This window comes from Talaromyces rugulosus, chromosome II (assembly GCF_013368755.1).
Source record: "Talaromyces rugulosus chromosome II, complete sequence".
Taxonomy (NCBI): domain Eukaryota; kingdom Fungi; phylum Ascomycota; class Eurotiomycetes; order Eurotiales; family Trichocomaceae; genus Talaromyces; species Talaromyces rugulosus.
Window position 1 is genome coordinate 5,734,510 of NC_049562.1, and position 16,075 is coordinate 5,750,584.

At 49.6% G+C, this 16,075-nt stretch overlaps 7 protein-coding genes across 7 annotated transcripts; 3 read left to right on the plus strand and 4 right to left on the minus strand.

The window, feature by feature from the left end:
* Positions 1 to 44: 44 nt before the first annotated feature.
* Positions 45 to 822, plus strand: TRUGW13939_04465 (uncharacterized protein; the record flags this gene model as incomplete). Its single annotated transcript, XM_035487638.1, has 4 exons — positions 45 to 115; positions 187 to 418; positions 477 to 596; positions 661 to 822. The coding sequence occupies 4 exons, from the start codon at positions 45 to 47 to the stop codon at positions 820 to 822; spliced, it is 585 nt and encodes a 194-aa protein (XP_035343531.1).
* Positions 823 to 1,473: 651 nt separating this feature from the next.
* TRUGW13939_04466 (uncharacterized protein) lies at positions 1,474 to 2,450 on the minus strand (the record flags this gene model as incomplete). Its single annotated transcript, XM_035487639.1, has 2 exons — positions 1,474 to 2,212; positions 2,281 to 2,450. The coding sequence occupies 2 exons, from the start codon at positions 2,448 to 2,450 to the stop codon at positions 1,474 to 1,476; spliced, it is 909 nt and encodes a 302-aa protein (XP_035343532.1).
* Positions 2,451 to 2,783: 333 nt separating this feature from the next.
* Positions 2,784 to 3,741, plus strand: TRUGW13939_04467 (uncharacterized protein; the record flags this gene model as incomplete). The annotated part of the gene is made up of 2 exons (XM_035487640.1): positions 2,784 to 2,829; positions 2,882 to 3,741. The coding sequence occupies 2 exons, from the start codon at positions 2,784 to 2,786 to the stop codon at positions 3,739 to 3,741; spliced, it is 906 nt and encodes a 301-aa protein (XP_035343533.1).
* Positions 3,742 to 4,425: 684 nt separating this feature from the next.
* TRUGW13939_04468 (uncharacterized protein) lies at positions 4,426 to 7,601 on the minus strand (the record flags this gene model as incomplete). Its single annotated transcript, XM_035487641.1, has 2 exons — positions 4,426 to 6,077; positions 6,137 to 7,601. 2 exons carry the CDS (start codon positions 7,599 to 7,601, stop codon positions 4,426 to 4,428), a joined length of 3,117 nt encoding a protein of 1,038 aa, XP_035343534.1.
* Positions 7,602 to 8,799: 1,198 nt separating this feature from the next.
* Positions 8,800 to 10,802, minus strand: TRUGW13939_04469 (uncharacterized protein; the record flags this gene model as incomplete). Its single annotated transcript, XM_035487642.1, has 3 exons — positions 8,800 to 9,901; positions 9,950 to 10,459; positions 10,516 to 10,802. The coding sequence occupies 3 exons, from the start codon at positions 10,800 to 10,802 to the stop codon at positions 8,800 to 8,802; spliced, it is 1,899 nt and encodes a 632-aa protein (XP_035343535.1).
* Positions 10,803 to 11,588: 786 nt separating this feature from the next.
* On the plus strand, positions 11,589 to 12,764 carry TRUGW13939_04470 (uncharacterized protein; the record flags this gene model as incomplete). The annotated part of the gene is made up of 1 exon (XM_035487643.1): positions 11,589 to 12,764. One exon carries the CDS (start codon positions 11,589 to 11,591, stop codon positions 12,762 to 12,764), a length of 1,176 nt encoding a protein of 391 aa, XP_035343536.1.
* A 342-nt stretch (positions 12,765 to 13,106) lies between these two features.
* On the minus strand, positions 13,107 to 15,775 carry TRUGW13939_04471 (uncharacterized protein; the record flags this gene model as incomplete). The annotated part of the gene is made up of 2 exons (XM_035487644.1): positions 13,107 to 15,561; positions 15,762 to 15,775. 2 exons carry the CDS (start codon positions 15,773 to 15,775, stop codon positions 13,107 to 13,109), a joined length of 2,469 nt encoding a protein of 822 aa, XP_035343537.1.
* Positions 15,776 to 16,075: the final 300 nt, after the last annotated feature.

The window sequence follows — 16,075 nt, forward strand, 5'->3', positions numbered from 1 at the left end:
CCTCATTCAACCTCACATCGTTCTCATCGTAGCGCGGTCTGGACATGGCAGATAATGCGACCGTTCAGGTCTTACTTCTCGGAGACTGTGGATGTGGGAAGACAACATTTTTATCGTCAGTACACATCTTTTATCCACGGGGTATGCCTTTTCTAGATCAACTCAAACTAAATATATATCATACAGACGGCTGAAAACACCAAAGCCACCCACCGAGACACTGCAGGAGATAGAGATATCTCTGCTTAAAGACCATGATCAGCCGTTTCTATACGACATCAGGTTCTCCAAAAAGTCCTTTAGAGTGGAGGTTTACGATACTGCTTCTCCAAACCAACACTGGTCATCTCTACGGCCGGATCTTGTCATACTCGCGTATGATGTATCCAATAGAGCCACACTTGACAGCCTAAAAGGGGTGTGTTTTCCCTTCTCTAAAGATACCAATAAACCTGACTGCTAAGATGACGGCTTAGTGGCGGAGCGATATCACCAGATACTTCCAACGAGGCTCGGGCGAGCGCATTCCTATCATGATGCTCGGTCTAAAGCGAGATCTCAGAGAAGAAAACGACCAGATCATATATCCTCAAGAGGTATGTCGAGGCTGATCCCAAGTATTCTTTTTATTTTATTTTAACGGAACGTAACCTGGCCTAGGCATATCGCATAGCCCAAGAACTACATTGTGACCGTTATGCAGAATGCTCTGCCATTTCTGGAGAACTCATCGCGGAAGCCTTTGAAGATATCGCAAAAATGGCGGCGATGACGACGACAGAAACGGGGGCACAGGGCGAAGGTGGTTGCACTGTTATTTGATAGCAATGCAAATCTTCGAGTTTCACTCGCTTTCATGACCAGTCAAGATCCGTATATATTGTCTCGCATATTTCGGCCTTTCAAGAGGCCGCTCTTACGAAGGAGATTAACTAACACTGGAAACCACCCGGGGTCAGTCGCCTGTACATGACAAGTGTGGAGGAAGACGTGGATGTCAATGACTGGGATACAAAGTTTTCATTTAACACAGTCGAATCAAAAGCCAATGTCCTCTGGATTATCTTACAGGAAAAAAGGGACTATGTTATGAAATGGATTTATCTTTTCTTCGATTTAACTTCAAAACAATTACATAAGAGATTTCCTGAGACAACGATTAAGTCCGCCTCGTTGAAGCTGACAGTACAGGGCTTTCCTCCAGATCGTCAAATCGACAAATCTGGATATCTTTCCCTCGTAAGTACCAGTCAAATAAGAAAAGAATCCGTAACAGATAGATAAGAAACCTCCATTATCGTAGGACTGTTCGCTTCATATCGTCATAGGCCAAATCACGTTTGTTTTTTTGTTATATCAAGTAGTTTTTAGCTTTTTCATGCAGTGTACTAGACAAATATCTGTAGCTGGCTTAGAGGCGAATCTCTCCACCCGCATATTCCCGGCTCATTTTTGTTTTTCATTTGCAATGGCTTACCACTTGGTTTCGGGGTTGGCAGTAGCGGCAGCGGCGGCGGTGGCAGTTGCCTGGGTCTCAGTAGCCCAGTCACCACCATCGGCTTCCCAGCTGGCACCAGCAGCACCAGAGGCAGCAGCGAAAGCAGGGGCGGGGATAGCACCAGGACCAGCAGCAGCAGCACCAGCGGCGTCCCAGCTGTCACCAGCGAAGCCAGACTCAATAGCAGCGGGGCCGACCTCGTCAGCGCTGGCAACCTTAGTTTCCTCGGTGATCTCCTTGGTCTCCTCGGCCTCAGGGTCGCGGTAGAAGTAAAGATCGACAACGACGTCCCACTCGGTCTCGCGGGTAGCGAGAGTGCCGCGGAGACGGAGGACCTCACGGGCGAGCAACCACCAGATGAGACCGATGGCGTGACGACCCTTGTTGTTGGTAGGGATGGCAACGTCGATGAAGTCGGTAGGGGAGTCGGTGTCGCAGAGAGCAATGACGGGGATGTTGACGTAGCTGGCCTCCTTGATAGCCTGGGCATCGGTGCGGGGGTCGGTGACGATGATCAAGCGAGGCTCCTTGAAGGAGCGAGTGATGTAGTTGGTGAAGTTACCGGGGGTGAACCGACCGGCAATAGCAGTGGCACCGGTGTGGGCGGCAAACTTCAAGACGGCGCGCTGGCCGTAGGGACGAGCAGAGATAACAGCGACATCAGCGGGGTTGTCAATGGCCGCGATGATACGGGCAGCAAGGACAATCTTTTCCCTATAGTACAGTTAGCATCGTAATCCTCGAAAAAAGGAGAAAGAAAAGAACTAGGCAGAAATTCATACCAGGTCTTGCCGATGTTGATCACGTTGATTCCATCAGGACGAGTCTTCCAGAGGTAAGGCTCCATGTGCACTTGCAAGTTCTTGGATCCCAAGTGGCATTGAGCTGCGAGCAGCATCTCAATGTCCTGCGAAGTAGCATTGAAAATGGGGGGGAGGTTGGAAGGAGCCATGATGAACGACTGAAGTGTAAGAAAACTCGAGGGGAGAGAATCTCAATCGTCTGGCACTTGTCGAGGAATTTGCGAAGGAGAGACACCTTTAGAGATCGGCCATAAAAAACCAAGTATAGAGAAATTTCGCTTGCGTTGTGGGTTAGGGCAGTAGCGCGCCAAGATTCCGAGAAAGTCACGTTATGGAGCTAATACAGAAACGGATTAGCGGGTATAGCTCCGGCGCGCCTGTTGAGATTTCCCGCCGATGGGCTGGACAGCAAAGCGACGTCGATTGGCAAAAGAATCACTACAATCGATATTCTGCAAGACTCAACCGGTAGTGTATGAACCATGCCACCCCGAGTGTCGGCTCCGCCTCTTCTCAGGTCACTTCCGGGTATGTTTCAGCGTATGCAATGCGCCTTAGAGAGACCAACTAACTCTTAAAGTCCACAACCCCTTCACGGTCGTATCGTGCCAACCATGCAAAACCACCATTCGAGCTGGCTCCATTGAAGCTAGGCAGAGACGGCGACATGATCCGTTTTTGATGGCACAGTCTCGCCAGCGCAAAGCCGCCAACATCTCCCGCCAGCAAGATCTTGTTGAAAAAAGACAGGCCGCTCTTGGCGACCCTGTAAAAAGCCAGCCAACGCCATTCATCCAGCAGTTGGGAGGCGTGCACACAGACAAGCGTATCGAATCAGATGCGACCAAACCATCTACCCCTGCTTTGAATTATTTCGTCAAACCGACGGAGCTCGACAATGCTTTCGCATACTCCAGCCAAATCACAGAGCCACTCCCAGTCGAGAATGCGGACCTAGTAGACCCGTTGAAGCTTGAGAAAGAGCTGAAAGCACATGCCGAATATAACCACAATGCCCAGGAGGCAATCCGACGAATCGTGAACCTAAGCAACGGAAACACCAAAGATCGTACCAGAGTGAACATCCAAAACTGCATCGAAACATTCGGTCGACACAACACAGACCAGGTCCTGCCTCCCAAACCAGCTCCTGGAATCAAAATGGACCACCCAGAAAAGACTCCCCGGGCCGGGCCTGACACCGGATCCGCCGAGGTCCAAGTTGCGATCTTGACGACCAAAATATTGAATCTGTCTCGGCACCTGGAGAGCACGACCAAGGATAGACATAACAAGAGGAACCTACGAATCCTAGTTCATAAACGGCAGAAGCTCCTTCGCTACCTGAGGGAAAAGGAACGCGGAGGACCACGTTGGCAGAATCTGATGGAGTCGCTTGGCCTCTCAGATGCAGCTTGGAAGGGCGAAATCAGCATGTAATATATCCAATAAAGGATTCGAAACTTGGACTGTATTGTCGTCAGTCGCCGTGTATACTTCATATTCGCTATCTTTCCTTACGTTTCTTTCTTCTTCTCATCAATAACAATGTACAAATAGCCAGTTTATTAACGACTTTTTCTCTTTCTAATGCCTCGCTTTGACTTAGAATCTAGCTACGTGTCCACGTCGCCCTTAACCAATGTTTAGACTTGACGTATTGTAGAATTGTTTGAAATCGGCTTGAATTGATGCCTCAAAAAGGAACAAATAGATACTCGATACACATAAACATTTGGATGGCCCTATGATAAACAATAGGGCGAATAAAAAAGTGACAATGCGACTCCACGAATAGTAGAATATTTAACATGAACCACAGCGCTTTGAAAATAACTGAAAAGAACATGACAGTGTGTTTTTTTAAAAAAAAAAAGGGAAATTCGACTCTAACACGAATACTAGAAGATAACACGAACCAAAAACGCTTTGAAAAATAGCCAAAGAAACAGGAAAGCGGAAAACGTATGCCATAAAGTAGAAACGCCTCGTGAAGTTACTCACACATGCAAACTCGTGGAATGTTCATAATCTTTTTTTTTTTTTTTGGTTTTGAAAGGGCCTTGCATGAGAAGGAAATGCCGTCATACATTGGCAAGGTCGAATGTGCAATTTTTTTCTTTCTTAGATAGGTAGGTCTTCCAAGAGCTCGTCCGTGTCAACCAGTCCCTCGTCGAGCTCTTTCTGGAAGTTTTTAAATGACTGGTGAAATGTTTCTCGAATTTCTTCTTCATGCCCATTGGTGTAATTGGTGGCATTGACCATCTGTTGAATTTCATCATTGGGAACTGTGGCGAATTTGGGCCAGCTAAACTTGCTAAGGTCACCGCTCGGGCAGCTTTGAAACAAGTCATAAGCCTGTTGGCCAGCTTCATCTTCCCCGAAAACTTGCCGTAGGCCACCTTCATTGTGTTGCTCGGACTCCCGGGCCGGGGACTCCGCGGGGCTGGATGAGAACCGAGTAGGATTACGCAGTTTGCTAGGTGATTTTGGCTTGTGCTTTTTTGTTGCATCAATATTCTGGGGTAAAGGTTCCGCATTTTCAAGAGGGGACACGCCATTGGCCTCGGGTTCGTTTTTAGATTGCATCGGGTCTTCTCTGGGAACGGTAGATGCTTCTAGAGTGATAGCGGACGGCTGAAACGATATTGCAGCAGACGGTTGAAGTGGTAGTGGAGCAGCAGACGGCTGAAAAGGTGTAATAGACGGCGGTTGGGGAGCAATTCTAGACGGTTGTGCGAACATGTTGGTAGAAGGATGAGCATTGCTCGAGGCAGCTTGTTGCGGTATTGAAGGGCGCAGAGAAGTAAACGGCGCGGTACGGGAAGGGGTGGGCGCAAACTGAGGCGTCTTGGGTTTGCCTAGAGTTCCGTTAATCCATGGGTTCTCCATTGCTCGAAATAGTTGCTTCCTTCGATGGTCCTCTCGAATTTCTAGGAGAGAGCCAGTCGAAGGTTGGGGGTGAAACACGCGGGGAGAATTCATGAGGTGTGGCCAGCCTTCACGGGGTTGAGGCATTTCCTGGGTATAAGCATTGGTGGGGGTCCTACCCTGAAATAATGATCCATTGTAAACCGTGGTGGTCGGGCGGTTCCAGCCTGGTGCAATGTACGGCGAAGCCACCTCGGTCTCGGTGCGAACTGCAGTCGGGGCGGGTGCCTTAGGAGTCGTTGTTGGTCGTGGAGGAGATTCAATGCGGACTCTTTTCTCCGGTGGCTTACTCGCAGCTAGAGAAGGCTCGGGTTGCTCGGTTTCGTCCTCGTCTTCAGAGGAATACATGAAGTAATCCAAGTCCAAACCGTAGCTCGAGCCAACAGGATTGGGGATCACATCTGGAGAAGGGGGGCGGACGCGCTTGCGTTTTTTCGGTGAAATGTCTGGTTCATCGTGAGCTTTACCATGTTGTTCATTACCGGAGACTTCGGCAAGATGGTTAGATTGGGTTGCAGGGGGTTCATGGGGAGTAGAAGCAGTAGCACTCTTGGTGGGTGTTTTTGTGCTGTTTGTGCTGCTTTGCGCTGAGCTCTGCAGGGAAGTTGCTGTGTCAACGGGCTCAGCCGCGACAGTGCTTGCCTCGTATTGTCCAAGCGGAGCGGGGGTGGAGGGTAGCTTGAGTTTTGGTGGGAACAAACTGTAGGTCAGATCCATATCATCATGGTCATCCCCAGCGCTTTCGCCTTCGGCGGTGCTAATCACATCGGGGTTTACAGAAGTTGAGCTCTCATCACCTGCCACTGCACGGTTGATCGCAGCCGGGGTTGCTCCTCCTCCAGCAGCTTTCTAATGTTAGCAGTGTGTTGTTTTATTAACCGAGCACGCCATATCAATCACTTACCAAAAGGGACTGCCTGATCTGTCACGGTTCGGAAACGTGGAACAAAACGGCCCATTGAATGACCGACTGAACTGAACAAGTTGCGGACTTGAAATCCCCAGGCGCTAGAACCGGGTGTTGTGTGAGCTTCGGGGGCCTCAGGCATGCGTGGCGTATCGACAGTATCGACATTCTGGTCTAGGTCACTGTAGATGGGTATCTCTAGAGAATTTCCCATATTGCCTGGGACTTGACCAAGTACTGCATGCCGTTCCATCGCAGCACGTGAGAACATCTCAAGGCGTTCGGTTTCGGCTGCCTCTTGAGCAGCCTTGCGAGCCGCCGCCTCCTCCTTCTCTTCGGCTTCGTGCTGAGCAATTGCCTCGTCTAAACGAAATATCGAGGGCGGTCGATTGCCTTTTTCCCAGTCGTTGGCGCGCTGACGGATCTGGGCGTTGGTAAGTTTTTGTCGTGGGGTGGTCGTGCGACGCTTGTATGGCGTAGGTTTAGGTGCTAGGCGAGGACGTTGAGAAGCAGGTTCGCCGTCAGGTCCCACTTTGTCCTCATCGTGGCTCCGTGCGCGTTTCTTACTTTTGGGCTTCGGGGTTGCCTCTGGCGGATTTTGGCCGTTCACCTTGGCCGTTTCGGAGCTATCAGGCTTTTCCTGGCTCCGCTGTCTTTCGTGGGCCCGACGTCTTTGTTCGTTGCGGAGTGATTCTTCCTTGACTTCAGATGAAGCGCAAACGCCTTCCGCAAAAATAGTAGTTAGCAAAGCGTTCAGAGATTGATTCAATTCCTTTGGAATCCAGGATTTAAGGTCATGCCCTTGAGGACAAGCCAAAGACTCCTGACAACAAGGACAGCGCAGCGATGAAGATGCCGGGCTAGTTTGATCGAAAGTATCGCTCTCCATGCGATCGAGAAGGATCTCTGCGGCAGCGTCGAGGATCTGGTTTTCGGAGAGGGAATACTGAGTATTGGGTGTGGATCCAAAGGTGACCATTTTTTCGTTGGAGTCATTGTTTAATAGAGACGATCTCCGGAGGTTACTGAATCTGTGGCGTAGAGACCCACTAGGCTTCTTTAGAGCGTTCTTGAAAGTTGCTAAGGTGCGCTTGAAGGTATGTCTGTTCAAAGGCGAAGCGCTGTAGTTGGATGTCGAAAAAGTCTCATCGTCGGCATCTTCATCCATGTTTGTTGCAAGAGTAAAGTCCTTGGATAGGCTTGCCTTGCCTTTGGGTTCCTTTGGGCATGGGGTAGGGTTTGGGTTCTCACTTTTTTGCATAATAGAGCGTCTCTCGTCGACGGGCTCATCCGGCGATGCTGCGGTTGCAGCCTTGGGTTTGCGGGCGCGCTTCAGCTTGGTCGCCATTCCTTCCTGTGTGCTGGAGGCAGTTGTTGACGAGGACGCGACTTTTCGTGTACGACGTGGCGCGTCTAGGGAAACGAGCGGCGACACGCCTGCTTGCGAGCGAGTACGCGGCATCGTGACTTTTCTTCCAGACGTCAGATCACGTTGCTTTTGAAGATACAAATGCAAGATACAAGAGTGAATGTGGGAGTGAAGGGATGAATGTTGGAGGAAGTGAATGTGGCTTGAGGATATCCCAATTCAAGAAGCAGTTTGTGGGGGGAAAGAAGATTGGTTTGATAGGTCTTGTCGAGAGCTTCGAGTAGCAGTAACAGGATCGTGGAAAAGAGGGTGATCAAGGCCAATCAGAGACAGAGAAAGTAAGGGATCGAGACTGAGGTCTGACTCGAGGTCGATTGACGATGCAAGCAAAAGCAGACACGATAGAGGTAGAGAGAGAGAGAGAGAGAGTGTGTGTGTGTGTGTGTGTGAATGAGAGGGTTGTTGAGGGTGTGAAAAAAAGAATCAAAAGAATCAAAAGAATCAAAAGAATCAAAACATACCTGGGTCCTGGATGTGGTTGTTGTGATGGTTTTGCGGGGCGCAACGCGCGCGCGTTTCTTTGTCTCCCTGTTGCCCGGCGACTTCGCACTTCCCGTTTGAGCGAGGCGGTAGCGAAAGCTGGGACGGGGTGGACGAAGGTATCCAGACGAGTTGCGAGGGCGAGGTTATCCACAGGTTAAACCCGGGTGACGTCGGCAGAATGAAACAATGGCCGCCGGCCGCCTGCTGACCGCCTTCGACCTCTCTCCCGCCACGTTCCACCCGGTGCGCTGGTGCCAATCATCAACCATTTGCTTCAAACATGCCACTACGAGTGCTTTGTTACTCTTACCGCCTCGCCACGCTGTGAATTCGGTCTCGTGTGGTTGTGGGGATCATCTACGTCTAGCGAGGGAATCAGGACCTTGTTCACCGCGTGGAAGAAGCCCTTGGAATCAAGACTGGAATGCATTATACACCTCAATGGTGAATACGCCCTGGACGGGGCAGCTGATCAATGGTTTGCTTTGTTTCCAAATGCAGCTGACTGCATGACAATTGATCCTTTCAACGGTGAATACTATTGTGGAAGCGGTCTTCAACGCCCCATGCCTACACAATTGCGCTGGCTGGGCCAATTAGAATGCATTGTTTTGACGAAGATATCTATTTAGTAAAACAGTCATGACGATCTTGGGTATCACAGAAAAAGACAAAGAGGTTGGTAGTGCAGGATTCACTCGAAGACGAATAGCCAGCCAAGAATGTCAACCAGCGTAGATAACCACACTCAGTCAAAGCCTTTGAACTCATCTTCGCCTTCAGTTTCCGCATTCTTGCTCGCTGCATCTTTCTCTCGTTGCAGTTCTGCTTCCTTGCGAACCTTTTCAACCATGGCCTCTGTCTCGCGGACTTGCTGTCTCTCGTCCTCGGTCATCTTGTCCCATTTATCCCTGTCACGACGAGCCTTCTTCCTCTCGCGCCGCTCTTCCCTTTCCTTTCTCTTTTCCAAATTCTCGCTCCAGGCCACACTTTCACTCGCGGGCCGTTTCTTAGGGTTCTGCTGTCCTGATTCTGCTTCTTGTAGAGCTTCTTGCCGGTTCTTTTCTCTCTGCTTGTCCTGATAAGCGTAATTGGCCCAGTCAATCGACATTCCCAAGCTTTTATCACCCTTGAAATGTCTCAATTCTGGCATCTTTGGCAGCTTGAGCAGGCCCCAAGCATGCCCTAATGCCTCCCAGTCCAAGTCAGCAACACGAAATATACTGCTTGCTTGGTGTTTGCTATAGCTTCGTAGCCAGCTAACAAATGCTCTCTGGGACTTATCGTGATGGGCTCTGTCAGACATGACTGCTCTGCGTGCCGTCGTGGTTGCCTTCGAGGCGTCTTCATCGGTTATAGATAATGACGAATTCTCGTACAAAGTCACTGGCGTCTTGCGAACATCCAAGAAAGGAACAAAGTCTTCTTCACGGCCTGGGTGAAGAAGAACTATGCTCAGACCTCGGCGGCCTGCTCTGCCCGCGCGTCCGCAGCGGTGTATGAATACCTTGGGATCAGATGGGGGATCAATCTGAATGACTAGATCGACCGATGGAATATCCAGCCCACGCGCCGCCACATCTGTTGTCAGTAGTACGGAAGGAGTTATAGAGTTGATAAATCGGGTAAAGTTCTTTTGTCGCACGTTAGATGGATGCTTCCCATGAAGTGGTATAACGGTGAATTCGTCTCCAAGCAGAAGGGGAATAATGTGCTGGAAGTAGTCGACGCTTGCGCATGTAGCAAAATAAAGTATAGTCTTCTGTGGCCTCGGATCCAACACTTTTAAGATATTATTCACGGCAGGGAGTTTGTGCGTGGGAGGAGTGACGAGATATGTCATTTGCAAGCTGTATTTTGTTAGTATATCCTCCACTTATGCATGCTGAGGCTGTTACCTTGCGGGTGTCCGCTTCTCTTCAACGCCAGATGCACCACGGACTTTGACTGCAACCTTGACGGGGTTGCGCAACCCGACTCGGATGATTTGATCCAACGCTTCGCTCACACTGGCACTAAACAAGCCTGTCCTCCTCTGTTTTGGCAGTCGCCCGAGAATCTTCTGGATATCGGTTTTGAAGCCAAGGTCCAACAGTCTGTCGGCTTCATCAAAAACCAGCATTTCAAACGATGATTGGGGACAGTGCACGTGCGGCGACGAAAGTAGTTCTAGCAGCCTACCGGGCGTCGCAATAAGAACATTTGGGGATTTCTTCAGAAACGAACTCAGATCTTCTGCGGGTGTAGTTGATCCTCCCAGGAGAAGTTGTGGAATGACCTTCAAGGAACTTGAAGGGTATGCTTTGGTCTGGTTTGCGTCCTCGTCCGGCGGCGTCATGGCGGCGGCAGAAGGGCCATGGAAAGCCAATAGCGACAACAAAACTTGATGGATTTGCGAAGCTAGCTCTCTATACAAAACTGTAAGAATGATATCCCTGTCTCTCCCATTTAGAATTGCGCTTACCTCGTGGGAGATACCACAATGGCTCCGACATGATGCTTTTTAATCGGCTCGTCTAATCGTAGCAGCCTCTCCACAATTGGTATGAGAAACGACAATGTCTTCCCACTTCCGGTTACGGCTTCGACGACCACATCTTTATGGGCCATGAAAAGCGGGATTGTCGATGCTTGGACCGGCGTCATGCGCGTGAAGCCTAATGTCGCAACGGCTTCGAGGATCCAATCCGACAGCGGGGGCTTGACGCCATCCCAGGCTCTGGAGGAGGACACTGAGGATTTCGGAGGCATATTGCGCGGGTATGTGGTCGTATTATACCTCCGACGACCGTTTCTAGTAAGCAAGACGCCCTCGGGGAACAAGCAGTATATTTCAATGGATGGGCCTAATTTCTGCTGCTCCTCGTCCGCGGCGTAAATTATTTTCGGGGCGGTGAGTTTCTGCCGTCAAAATCCGTCATGGTAATTGGTCAGACTATCCTCGGCTGCTCGATAAGATAAAAAAAATTTCTGGGTTTCGCTGTGAGAAGCACCAAGCAATTCTATTATGGTACTGTAGGTTTAGGATCTGTGTTTACTTGAGCAATATATTTTGCTTTATGTAGAGATCGCCTGTGCGATCTCATTTCTGGCACGCAGACGAGACAACCGCTTGGTGATGCGGTCACGTGACCTGGAAGCTCGCGGAAGCGCGGCGCATGTGACAGCAAAAAAGTCAGGCACGACTGCAGAAAACCAGGTTTGCTGTTTACACCTATGATGATTTTACGACCAATAACACGCATATTTGATATAGTCTCACCGTGAAGCGATATATACTACATACGGTGGGCTATCATGCGCCAGTGTTGAAAATTATTTACGCGCACTCTTATCGGTTGGATATTCAATCTTTGTCCACCAGGGCACCCACTTGTCGCCAGCATTACGGCTCCCATCCCTCGACCGACCCTTGTTTCTGTGTTTCTAGCTCTATCGACGCGCTCAGATAATCACTGTCCGCTGCTTTGTCGCGCACCGAACGGCACCGTCTCCCTCCCTCCCCTCCCGCTTCTTTTCGAAGCCGGCGCGGTCGAGATGTCGTCTCAGCGTGTCGTCCCAGCGACTCCACGGGTCATCTCCCCTTCGCCAACGCCGTCAGAGGCTCTGGAGAACGATGCGGAGTATACAGCTCCTACGACACGATCGGCCGCGCGACGGCGCTTGAACGGCCCCCGGCCAATTCGAGAAGAAGAGGATGATCATGAAGGAGATGATTCATCACCCTCGGTGTCACGGAGAACTAGTAGTCGGTCTGAGGGTGCTTCTCGGCATCGCACGTCGAAGGCGAAAACGTCCTCCTCAGAATCGCCGGTTGTCATATCAAAGCCTCTCAGTAATGGCTCCCTATCTCCGAATGGCCATCTTTCTCCTCCGTCCCCCAGCTTTTCGGATCGCTGGCGAAATCTCTCACGGTCTCCATCTCCATTAGGGCTGATTCCGTTGCATCAAAACTACCGCACCTTTATCCACAAGCATGAAATCCCCCGCAAGGCGCTCCACGTGTCCATCGGGTTCTTGACTTTGGACTTGTATAGGCGTGGGATACAAGCATCTGCGATAACCCCCTGGCTGTTGTCTGCCTTCATCCCTATTGCCGCAACTGATCTGCTTCGACACCGTTCAAGCCGGGTTAACCGATTATATGTCCGCTCCTTGGGGGCGCTGATGAGAGAATCTGAAGTTAGCGGGTACAACGGCGTGATCTGGTATCTTTTGGGCGCCTTCATTGTGCTTCGATTTTTCCCCAAGGATGTCGGTGTCATGGGCGTCCTCCTACTGAGTTGGTGCGATACTGCTGCTTCCACATTCGGCAGACTGTACGGCCGATACACGATTTCTTTACGCCGCGGGAAAAGCCTTGCTGGTACGTTGGCTGCATGGCTCATGGGCGTCATGACCGCTGCTGCCTTTTGGGGATGGTTCGTCCCTACTATCGGCGCCTTTCCAGACGACCCGGAAAACGCGTTTATGTTCACGGGACATCTCAACCTTGTCCCGGATTCAGTCCGCAATTTAATCGGATGGAACCCATCCGACGCAAGCTCTGGAAGCATCATCACGGGGCCACTGGCTCTAGGTGTCATGAGCGTTGTCTCCGGTATCATTGCCGCTGGCAGCGAGATGATCGATCTTTTTGGTTGGGATGACAATATCACAATTCCTGTTCTGAGCGGTGTTGGGTTATGGGGTTTCCTCAAGGTATTTGGCTAAATAGACTTAGATTCTCTTTTTTCTCTTCTTGCATACACGTGCCCCCAGCAAGTCGCGATTCGGGGTTTTGTATATGGATTTCTTTTGTTTTGGCGATTTATTATGATTATTATAATTATTTCCCCTCTCTTGGAGATCTATTGAATCTATATCCCTGGGTCCGATTTCATGTCATTACTTTATGTAATCCGGAATATTTACGTACATGCCATGACGATATTTAGTATATGTATAAAACGAATCACCAATCATGTCTGCTCCTCATCTTTGATTATTATGTATTATAATACTCCATGGTTGATACCGAAAAGTCGAATTGCCAAACTCGGCTGGTGGCACGCCCTAGCTCAAATCCAAGATACTAACTCGTCCAATTCGTTTCTTTTTGGGCTTCTGATCATCATCCTCTTTACCATCCTTGTCTGCCGCCTCGCCCTTTGAGGGGCATGTTATTTCCTCTTCATAGGTCTCTACCGTCCAGAACCCATTCTCAGTACGAATTTTCTCGACTGTTTTGGTACGACGAGCTTTGGCAGTAGCTTCAGGAAAGTTGTCATCGTTGGTGCTCTGAGTTGGTTGTGAGGATGATGACGACGACGGTGGTGGTGTACAAACAGGTTCCGGGACATCTTTTTGACTTTCAGGCTGTCGATCAAGGCTTTTCGGTTTTCGACATGGTTTGGGGGCTGGCAAAGAAAGAGGTCTAGGAAGAGGCTCCAACTCCTCATATTCGAGAGATTTGCACTCTGGCTGTGCTTTAGATCGGCGCGAACGACGAGGCTGTGGCGATTCAAGGTGACTGGGAGGAGTCATGGCGAGAGGTAGTGAGCTTCCAACATTAGTGTAGCTGACTTTAATTCGCGAGAGTGGTGATGTATCACAGGTCTCAACATTATCGTCCAAATCAAGTCGTATTGGAGACTCCGCGGAACCTAGCACTGGTCTTCCCGTGGTGAAACGTGGTCTCCGTCGATTCGAGGGGCTGCCATCTGTCAGGCTACATGCCACTGGAGATTGGAGGATGGGATCCTCAACAGAGAGCCAAGGTGTTTTCATCACATTATGCAATCGCTGCGATGTTTGACTCGCCATTCCCATTTTAGAAGGAGTTTGGGGATCGGCTTGAGAAGAGTACTGACTAGATTTTTGCTTTTGTGAAGATTGTGAAGATTGAGAGGTCGACGCTTCAAGCAGATAAGTTTGTTTATCTGCATTCATGCCACTGCCCGGTTTCGTAACGGTTGTGAATCGAAGGATCCCCCCAGGCTTCATGCTAGGGTCAATAACTTTCTTCTTTCTGACCGTGCTTGTTGTCTTCTTGGGTTTAGGTTTCTTGGGAGCATTCTTTTCTGCTTCTTGCTTCTTCCATTGCTCCACCACCTTGGGGATGCCGAGCCTTGCTACCGCCTCAAAAACCCAGATTTTTTCGGGCTCGCTGGGATTGTATATCTTCTTTGGTAGTTGAAAGCCAATTGTTGTCTTAACCGATGGTTCCGTAACCCCGACTTCTTCCTCGTCACTTGCTTCTGCGGCCTGAGATCCCGGCTGCGTAATTTGTGAGCTTTCGGGCGGTGGGTTCGGCTCTTCTGCGCCTAAATCCAGTCCTACGACGTCAAGTGGAATCATTTCTACCTGTAGTTGAGGGGTCCCCCCGGTAATGAAATGCATTCGGCTCCGATATGCTTTTTGCAGGACAGGAACATCCTGGTTGGGGATGTAGGAGCCATAGCCATGCAGCGCTATAGGAGAACGACCCAGACGCAGCCTGGTCAATAGCAGTGGCTCGGCTATGTTTCGGACCAGCTTCCTGGCTCCCGATCTGTATTTCCAGTCGAAAAATTCAGCAACAAATTTTCTAAGCTCCAGAGCATCAATTTCATGATCCCAGGCATCTGTAAGTCGCCGGCGCAAATTCTCGATCTCGGTATCGTTGGAGACAAGTGGTTTCGCGTAGAACGCAAGAATCTGAGAGTCGGGGAAAAAATCGGGAATTCGGACTGCTTTGTGCTTGCATTGAAAGTAGCCGCTTTCGTTCTCATCCAATTCGTATTGCAGTCTATCCCTCCATTCATCAAGTTTCTCTTTGATTTCGGATTCAAGAGAATAGACTATTTCGAAAAGGTCCTCGCCAAAGCCGGCTTTGGCAATCTCTCCTGCCAAGCTAGGTCCGCATTTCGTAACTCCTGATGGCAGATAATCACCTCCACTTAGCATTGCAAAGAGAACCATACCAGCACGGTTCAAATTCACGTTTCCCTCAACGCCAAGTCTATTCTCTGTTGTGTAGCAGTCGACATGAGTTGCAGCTGTAGTTCCAGTTGAGCCCTCTTTCGAAAAGTTCATCACCGTAAGAGTTGATCCGAACATCAGGGTGTCGATATCATTACTCATTACGGCATCAACGACGCCAGCTTGCTGGAGCCGCGCACACTCAGCCTCGGCTTCTCCCGGCGCATCGTGTCGCGGAAATTTGAAGAGGTCTATGAGAATTTTTGAAAGACCGATAATGGGGGCAGAACCATAGCTTCGCCCTGTGGTCGCCTTGCCGCGCTTGAATGGCGGCTTCTGTTTTCCATCGTAGACAAAAAGAGGATGGACTGGAAGGGCAAGCAGCCGAACAAGTCTAAAGAATAGAGTTCGCAATTCTGGGTTCTGACCTCCTCGTCCGGCCTGGAGCTGGAAAAGCCATATTGATATGTCCACGGCAATTCGGATGGGGCGCCTCGTGGCTTCTAGATGCTTGACTGCGAGTCGAGATAAGGCGATTCGATCAGAAGCTCCGACCGCTTTGTTGAGGCTATATTTATCAATTTATATCAGCAACTATCAATCGATAGGGGTTTTTTTTTTTTTTTTTTTTTTTTTTTTGGCATTGTGTTAGTTGATAAATGGCGGTTGGTGGTTGATTTCATGCGTAATATTGAAGGTTTAACACCTATCAACCAATATATATGTAGTGACAGCAACGCAGTCACTTAAGATTTAGAAGAAACTTACCCAGGAATACCCATAATCAAGGCCGACGCATTTTATACCATCTATCCAAAAGCAATCCAATGGTCCGAGCAGCGTGCAAAGCGTGAACAAGTAGCGAGTTGTGGTGATGTGATGTCGGTTGTTTTGATTGTCGGTGGTTGCGGAGCTGCACTGGCAACCGAGGGATGGCCAATCAGAGCCAGCTTGGACTTCCCAATTGTTTGTTCTTGCTTCTCACTCCACTGTTCATTCTATTCATTACACTTACGCCTCACAAGCTTGATTACGAATTTTGGGTATTCTGAAATGGCTAGCTCCTAATCGTGTTCAATCGT